Consider the following 9,417-nt stretch of genomic DNA (forward strand, 5'->3'; position numbering starts at 1 on the left):
GAAAATCGATTTTTTCGTTGAAATGCGCAATCAATTGTGTGAATTATAATTACAACTGATCCGGTAAGTTAACTAAAATATACAAACTTTATATGATTTTGAACTAACTTTGTGGAGAAGATTATATTTATTACTAGCAGAGTACCCGTCCTTCGTACGGGGTTGGCATATAAGTATAAAATGCTTATTGCAGTTATGGGTGAGGACATGGTTTAAGAAAGTTTGGTTCTTTTGCTCTACCACTGCCCCTGAACCATAGAAAAAAGTAGAGGTCTAATTGTGTAATGCATGTGTTAAATGCAAAAAAATAATAGGGCTGCACCCTATAGGCAAACCGTATAACCTGTTAATGCTATTTAATTTCATAGAACTAACTTGTGCAGTCGAAACAGCTGACAAAATTCTTTAATTCCTTTTGGATATATTTTTATCAAATTTGGCAAATTGATTTATCCTATACTAATTTTCCTAAAATCACACTTCGTAACCCTCCCTGTAGCAGCATAACCTACATACTCGTTAAACCTAATGTTATTGAATTAGATTTAATTGAAAATAGGCTGCAGGTGTGCTGCGGTGGGGGTATTATGGAATTGTAATTGATGTAGAAAGAAGACTTTGTGGTAGTACATGATTAACTCTAAGTTATATAAGATACTAAAAAAATCAATCCCGTCGGTCCCAATTAGTAGCGTCGGTCGCTTAAAAATTTGACTGGCGCTACTGCAACAGCGCTACTATTCGTATTCGCTAGCAGCTATGTGCCTTGCTACGGGGTCAGTATGCAAACGAGTTAATGCTGGTTCTTTGAAAATGCCAAATGGTTTCACTCCTTAACATTTATTTTAGAAACTAAATTGAACTGTATTAGCCTACTTAACTTGATAATAGTAATAGGTCTAGTACTTTTTTGTTAACTCATACTGTGAATACTTATTTAGGCTACCTAGGATACAAAACCAATGATATATTTTAAGGTATAATAAAAGAATCTGTTTAATGGTTTGGACTGTAAACGAAAAGCTATCACAATAGTTCCAAACCTGTCAATAGTGTAGTTTTCTAACATATTTTAGGGAAATGACAATCAGGCAAATGGAAATTCGCTTAGTCTATAGGTTTGCTGCAGCAGGGATATTAAATTACTGTTTACACAAAAATAAATCTAAAACATAATTCTCATAAAACTCAGGATAAGGGCCTAGGTTGATACGGCAATGATTGTAGAATCTTAATTATATCCTATATCTTTGAATAATTTCTTTTTACAATGACATATTCACTATAAAATATTATTACAGCATATCACAAATATTAGAACAGACTCAGTATAATTGAGTATAAACATAAACAAATTATGTAACTGAAAGAATCCTATTATAATGAAATGACATTAACATATGGTTTGACAGCTCCATTTTAGTACCTAATGTAAAATAATGTTTACATTCAGGCTAGTGACGTCATTATTTTAAATATGATCCCTACCCTCTCTGTTCTAATATTCGTGCAGTATTTAAATAAATGTTTGAACCAGCTGTGTGGAATTGTGAAATCGAAATTCATTTGACAGTTAGTTCTGCTTGTTTACATTTTCAAACTTTGTAGGTTTGTTCTTTGTTACCATGGATACCATCAATCAATATTTACTTTTAAATCTCTCACCTCAAATTTTTGAAAGCCCACGGGGCAGAGCCCTAAGACAATATCGAAGCGGGAATAGTTCTATATGTATCCTCAGAGCTGTAGCTTCATTTGTGTGCAATTTGAGCCCAGTAGGTTCAGTAGTTTTTGAGATTATCTCATACAAACACACACACACACACACACACAGACACCACCTCTTCTTTATAATAGTAAATAGATAGATAGATTGTTATGTTACCCTACTAATACAGTAGTTTAAAGTTGCATTTTACCACTGGAAGTCGTTTTGAGAGGTTATCTTTACATACAAATTATTTCATTTTCTAGCTTAGTTAGATAGTTAATGATGAAATATGACGAAAAATATAGTTCACCACACGGGCAAAAAGTGACTTTTTAACCCTCGCTCATTTTCCGACCTCGGCTTCGCCTCGATCGTAAAACTTGAAAAGAGTCACTTTAGGCCCTAGTGATGAAATATACTATTAAATATCAACAGTTCAATAATACACGGTCATTCATGCCTTGTGAAACAATGGATATAAAAAAATATTTTATTCTTTTTTTCGCATGGGTTGGTGCCTACGATTGACTAAAAGTATATGTGGGTTAGTTTGAAATGTTTTTTATCATGGCTTCGGATTTCTTCCTCTTGCTGAAAGAGAAACAGTTGGCACTTGAAGGTCCGAATCCATAAGGTTTCTGAGCCATTGTGTTCAAGTAATAAGTCCCTTTTGCACTGAAACAGGTCCATATTAGTCAGTTAGGGGGAAAAGTGTAAATTAATTTTCCTTACCACGCTGATTGATACTCTTTTGCGAATTTATTGATTGAAAAAGTAGTATTTTGAGAGGTATTATCAAAACTTAATGCAATGAAAGTAGTTTTATCACAATGTATGACCTTCTAGACAGAACACCTCAAACTTTAATTAAACTCAAAATTGTAAACTTCCTATCAAATAAAACACAAAATTAACGCTAAACAGGTTTGAGCAAATAGACCTAAGCCTCAAAATCATAAATGGATAGCTAAATTTTAACTCAAAACGGTTCAATATAAGCCCAATAATGTCTGGTAAAACGTTACACCATTGCTTCAGGTTTGGTGGTGAAGCACAATACAAGTTGAAAAATTGTATAAAATTGGTATACAATCCTAATATAGGCCAGAGCAAGAACCATTTAGTTACGGAAGTATTTTGCGATTGGCCCCTACTCAATTTTCAAAGAAATTAGAAAATTAGATAAGTAACATATCAGTTGTATTGTAATTTACCCTAGGGCTGGTGGGAATGTTAGGGAAGTCTTGGACCCAAAACTGCAGAGACAGGACTTGAACAAGAAGAAGCTACTACACTTTCTTGCTGTCCATAACTCAGGGTATAGAATTACATACCAGAAAAGCGTTACAACCCTCCGATGGCTACACAATCTCTTCCCACCTGTAACAGAGTATAACAATATTATGTAGAAAAGCAATAGTTCAGTTTTAATTGTGGCTTGTAATATAGCTGCAAAATCGCTACTGCATTTACAACGGCTCAGGCCAGACGAAATGGGAGTTTGGTTTATTCAAAGAAAAATCGTGTTATTTTTATCTATTTATAATTTGATATTTCTTTAGTAATAGTAGGAATAAGTCAGAAATTCTTTAGTAATAGGTTATTAAGGAATAATTCTTGGATAAGAGAGGTTTAGAGATGAGAAAATAAAACATGATGAGTTACAAAGGACGTTGAGACGTTTGGAAAGGTAGCTAGGAAAATAGAAAAAACCAGGGGTACATACAGGCTTTTGAATTGAAAAAAAGAAACCAACAAAAACTAAGAAAGAAAAGGAATGAAAACTTGCCCATGAAGGGACAGGATAGAGCTGAGCGAATTTCAATGATCCATATCGCTCAAGGCGGTAGTATTGAGTATTTACATAATCTTTGAGTCGAATATCGAAGTCATAAGAAATTATGACTTTTATTCGTTTTAAAATAACGCCTGTAATTGCTCGAATTCGAGCAACAGGTACACTAGTTGTAATAAATTGTATGCAGTATTTCATAAGATATCCATAATAATTTTAAAGACATCGAGTTTACATTTTTTACACACAATGATGGTTGATACATAATTCGGAAAAAATATTCTTTATTTTCGTATTATTTCAACTCATAAACCTTTTTATATTTTCTTTGTACCTACGTGACACCCTGTAGTATGTAGTAAATACCCCCGCCGCAGCAAACCTGCAGACTAAGCGAGTTTCAACTTGTCTGATTACATTTTTACTAAAATATTTCAATAAATAAGACATATTATTCCCTATTTAAATAACATTAGATTTAACAAGTGCTTAGGTTTGCTGCTACGAGGAAGGTAAAAAGTGTTTTTTGACCATACATGAATAGTATCTGGGATGAAATAAATAAATTGGCCAAATTTTATCAATATATACCCATAAACAAGTAAACTACAATAATTTTCATTTTCTCCATAAGAATAACATGGGAATTTTTAATTACACTATTTTTGATTTTTCTCCGTGACCGTTAGGCATACAACAGCGCTTCAATATACTAAATTATTTCTTTTTTTAAGCTCTACAAAACGTTTTAGAAAGAAATCGCAAAATGTTTTGTTTTTAGGTTCAAAAATGGGAAAAACCCATTTTTACCCCATAAAACCCCCCATAATCCCCCGTTCCCATGGTCCGATTATGCTGGATCGCGAACTCGTTCGAATAAACGTAGGTTTACACTTTTGTACCAAATTTCATCAAAATCGGATCATTTTTGCTCGAGTTATCGCGCTAACGGACATATATATATATATATATATATATATATATATATACATATATATCTAAATATATATATATATGAATTTGAACGGATTGTGTTTTTGGCCTCAAGGGACCTCAAAATGAAAAATTAGATCGGTCTCGGGTCCAGGTCTTACCATGAGTACTACGGTAATAGCTTATATTCCCTATATGGGAAATTCGCTAAAACGAACAATGCAAACTAGAGGTCTTTATCTTAACACAGTAAAATATGGCAGCCAATTGAATATAAAATCGCACGTTTATTCTGATGTATAAAGATTTCAATCAGCTGCAATCTTTTACTGTCACTGCCGTTATCTGTCACTCGATGGGTCTTACCGTTTAAAATTTTTGAGTTTCCCCCAAAATCCCCCATTTTGGGGATGTACGCCAATTAGCGGTTATGCCCAAAAAGTACTTTATAACCTGCCATAAAGGTGTGCCGAGTTTAGCTTTTCTAGTATGGGCCGTAAAAAAATTAACAGGGGGTCTCCGGACTTTTTACTAACAAAGTGTAATGAGGAATGAGTAAGTGTATTATAGGTGTAAATTATAGACTATCCAAAAGTGAATGCTAGTACTTACTATAGTAGCAGCCAGGCTGAAACCATCCATTGTTGATGTTGAAATCAGCTGTTGCCTTGCGAAAAAGAGTTCCGCCGACAAGTGAGTTGGTGTGATAGACGAACACCAGTTCGGCATCCTCCTCAGAAAGCACTTTGTTCTGAATACCGAAGAAAAACGCCGAGTTTGGGTCTAAGGCTGAGAGAAACAATTAATTTGTTTAAAATGTGTAGCGAGATTTTACTTAAAATTGTTATCATTGAAGTTTAAATATGGTAAGATTATGATTAAAAATTATGACAAAATTGAAATTGTTTTGATATTACGTACAAAGCATACCATGTCTCTTAACTAATGTGATTGAATACTTTTTTAATGCTAGATTTGTAAACAAAGATGTAATGCAAACATGTCTTTTTAAATTATATACAATCTTGAAATCAAAATCGCTTAATTTCTTTATTACTATAAGAATCGCATATATAATTGTGTTTCTCATAAAATGATTAAACATATAGAAATAATTTTAAACTTTGCTTATGCTGTTTTTAAGCTCCAATGCAAATACCCTTATGCATTAATCCTTCTGAGTTAAGCAGAGTAAAGCAGTTTTTTTCCAATGGACCTTTTTTTCAAACTCACCTGTTATGGATTTTATCTTCTTTCCGTCGTTTTTTGACGAAATGTAGCGACTTATGTAGCCTGTGAGCTGGCCAGAGAAGCAGAAACCGATGAGATGTATTTTGTCGAGTTCTAATAGTTTGTCGGCAATCGCAGAGTTGAAAAAGTTACCAATGATTTCACTTAAATCCTGTAAACATTAAAGATTGTACTATATAGTCTATTTACTGCGTGATTTCAAACTTAGACAAAAGTAGAACAGAATACACACTTGGAGCAAGAAACTATCAATGCTCGGTTTTGGATAAGTATTTTACTGTAATTATATTTTGATAAGAATATACTAGTACATTGTTACTTCGATTGTATACGTAGCCACTGTCTATATAAGTGAAAATGTCGTTTTTCAAATCAAAAGGGTATCATTATAGTTCAGGACATTAACAAATCTAATTGTATTTCCTAATTTATCAACTAAATTAATTCTATGGTGAAGTGGACACACAATTAAGTTAGTGTTGGGTGAAACAATATCTAAACCAGATGTTTGTGTCATAACTCATCTACAAATAGTCTGTCACAATAGAATGTATATTGTGATTGTTTGCAAGCCCTTCATGATATATCTGAATTGTGACACATTTTAAAACTACTTAAGCAGTATAAAGTACGTAATACTTACATCATAGTTAGCCCTCTTGCCATACAATCCTTTCATGACAGTTTGCTCCATATAATCCTGCAGTTCTGCCATGTTGAATGCAAAAATGTTATATTTCTTCAAGAAATTTCTCAATGCCATAGCTGAAACATCATATGTAAGAAGCATTTTAGTTTGTAAAATATATTATCTTACTTTCAATGATTATGATAGGAATATCTGAACAATACAGTGGGGTCTTGTATAAATATTTTATATTGTACTTCATGAAACTACTATCTTAATAAAGGTTCTCTAGAGGAAGTTGTATTAGAAACCTATCTTGTTTTGTTAGATAAACTTAGAGGTATGAACGAGTGTTCTTAATTATTATCCTATGAATTATTAGCAGTTATTACTTAATCAATTCTAAACCGAATTTACAGCTATGGATTATAAAGAGATCCTCAATTGACAAGTTATCATGTGTAGGTAGTGAGCTTTGTAAGAACATCCAAATATAATGTTCCAAACGCATACCGAGTTCCTTGATTGTGTTACCGATCTTATTTGATTGAAGAATCAACCTGGAACCTGGTTTTTGATAAAAATGAAAACAATTAGTAAAGTGTCCTAGAAATTATTCCAAAGTCATACCTATAATTGAGTTTTTTACAAAGTTGTCCTTAGCAGAACCACCAACAGTGTGGAAGACAAAGATAGACTCTTGTTTTTTTGGAGCCATTTTCTTCTTTCAACAGATCCTTTGCTTTTGCTAACGGGCTAGTGTGATACTTGACGATTGTCTCTTGATTAAGTAATATTTTTAATGCGTCTGTTGCTTTGCCAGGATATCTTGGGATAACATCATCACTCTGAATTGCCTCTGTTCCGTCTGGCACCCATTGTTTGCTGCAATATTGTAAAAGTTTAAATGTAATGTTACATTTTTTCTTGCTAAAACATTACCAGTAAGAATGTTATAGCTTAAATGAATACGTTAGAGTAAGAATGAAAAACATTATAGCTTTTTCCACTTATAATCCCACCAACGTCATTGCGGGAGCAGTTTAGTCAAGCCCAATAAAATAACAATTCAAGCACGGGTGACCCACATAGAAATGTTACCTTGGACCGATATTAAGAACTTATTAAAACAATGAAAACAATTCAAATGCAAAATTCAACCGTCTTTGGAAAAAGATTGGTTTTCACCTGATAAGCTGTTTCCAAAATGGAAGATTTTATGCTCGGTTCAATATGTTTGTGGTTTGAAGGGAAGTTCTTCCGCTTTTTTTGTACCTAATGTATGTTGCTTAATCAGCTGTTGCGCTATTATTTTAAAGATAAGGATAGAGTGGAGGGGGTGGATTTCTTCCCCTAAAACCACCTAAATGATTTTACTGACAAAAATAATTAAATATAGACCGACAGCCGTGCTGCAATTAGCATAGGTTCTGGCGTCCACCGCTGGGATCACCGTGTAGTTAAGTGGTGCCTACGCCGTAACTACACGGTGCTCCCAAAGGTGGACGCCACATCCTACGCCAACCACAGCACAGCTGTCGGTCTATGTTTAATTCGTTTTGTCTATGATATTGTGAACGAAGTAAGTTATAGTATTGGTGGTTTAAGATAGTTCAATCGACGAGTATCTAGACAGTAAAAAAACTATAGATCACCATAGTGTACACATTACGTTAACTTATGCTGTTCTTGCAACTAAAAAACGACAGCAGTAAAGTAAAATACTATATTTACAATACTATAAACAAATTTTATCCTCGCTTACGTCCAAAATATATTAATTAAAAATTTTGAATCGTTTCGATATTAAAAATTTTATTAAATTATTTCTTTTGGGTTTTACCTTTAACTATTAAAACAAGTAGACATTCCATCCCCATGTTCGAGTTGTCACCGGTTTTAATCAAAGTCGTCGTAGTTGATATTAGCCACCGACAGATTGTGTTGATTTAAATTACTAACTTCTATCAAATACACGAACTTTTTTACCAAGTCAAATGACTTATTGTGAGCTAAAGTAACTGTTATGATCTATCAACTTGGTCAGCAAAAATTATAAGCTTTAAAATACAATTTTAAACACTAACTCTGTGACTGGCTCACACAGCTATGTTTTTTTTGTAATTGGTGACAGCTGGTCCATATAGATGGGATGTCTACTTCAGTGTTCAATTAATGGTTTTACTGAAAAAAATCTCATTTTCTTGATAATACAAAAGAAAATCAACAAGCGTTACACACATAAATAGTTACCAATGCTTACTCAACAAGGTGTAATTCAATTTTAGATTCGATCTCTCCTTTTGGCAAACTCTCTGTATTCGGGAGAAAGTTCTTCCATTTATAAACTTTCCCATAGGAGTCTTGCAAATGAACTGAAAAAGAAAAAAACCTGAAGTATGGTCTGAAGCATTTAGACTCAATAATAATGTGTAGGTAATCTTGGAACTAGTGAACTAGTGTTAACTGTGTCTTGTAATGCTACTACCGTCATATTTAGCGACTCACTACTTTTTTATTTGGGACAATTTAATACGTACCAAAAAATACCTTACTAATGAAAATAGTAAGATACATTGGATCAAAATGTAATTTAAAATTGATTCCTTTCAGAATTATCACTACTGTCTCTTACGTTGAATACTCAATATTTAAAATCCTAGAAAACACCAGAAATAATTAAAAATAGATTATCATTTCAAACGGTACAGTAAATAAACTATCCATAAAGATTTTAATTTAGTTCTTTAATAAATTAGTACATTATTTATACAGCCTACATAATTGCAAAATTATAAGTACTTACTTAGAGTAAATAGTAGGAGAATATTTTTCATTTTCTAAGATGTATATCTACTCAAAAACTTTTGCAACACTGCCTACATCGAAATGAATAAAACTAAGCAAATTGAGTTCTTGCCTGGAACGAGTAACTTGTACTAACATATGTTAGTTTTAATGGCGCGCAGTTGTTATTTACTATTCAATAATAGCAATAACTCAAAGGTGAAATATAATTTTTCACACTGCAGCAAAACCCGCCGTTTTAATACATGCATTGAGGGTCTCAAAAAAATCTTTTACTCCCAGGGAGTAAAA

The 9,417-nt window shown here is 33.0% G+C and overlaps 2 protein-coding genes across 3 annotated transcripts in view; one reads left to right on the forward strand and one right to left on the reverse strand.

Annotated features, from left to right (window-relative positions):
• Nucleotides 1-9,417, forward strand: part of LOC128988728 (segmentation protein Runt-like) — an 83,700-nt gene that overhangs the window by 28,284 nt on the left and 45,999 nt on the right. The window lies entirely within an intron of this gene.
• Nucleotides 1,448-9,240, reverse strand: LOC128988730 (phospholipase A1 1-like). The gene is made up of 8 exons (XM_054410323.1): nucleotides 9,125-9,240; nucleotides 8,582-8,693; nucleotides 6,949-7,203; nucleotides 6,334-6,455; nucleotides 5,673-5,841; nucleotides 5,052-5,228; nucleotides 2,926-3,091; nucleotides 1,448-2,386 (listed from the first exon to the last, which is right to left on the reverse strand). Exons 3-8 carry the CDS (start codon nucleotides 7,034-7,036, stop codon nucleotides 2,257-2,259), a joined length of 852 nt encoding a protein of 283 aa, XP_054266298.1. The 5' UTR covers nucleotides 7,037-7,203; nucleotides 8,582-8,693; nucleotides 9,125-9,240; the 3' UTR covers nucleotides 1,448-2,256.

Source organism: Macrosteles quadrilineatus, unplaced genomic scaffold, assembly GCF_028750875.1.
Source record: "Macrosteles quadrilineatus isolate MER2022 unplaced genomic scaffold, UCM_ALF_1.0 Scaffold_3__2_contigs__length_128488019, whole genome shotgun sequence".
NCBI lineage: Eukaryota > Metazoa > Arthropoda > Insecta > Hemiptera > Cicadellidae > Macrosteles > Macrosteles quadrilineatus.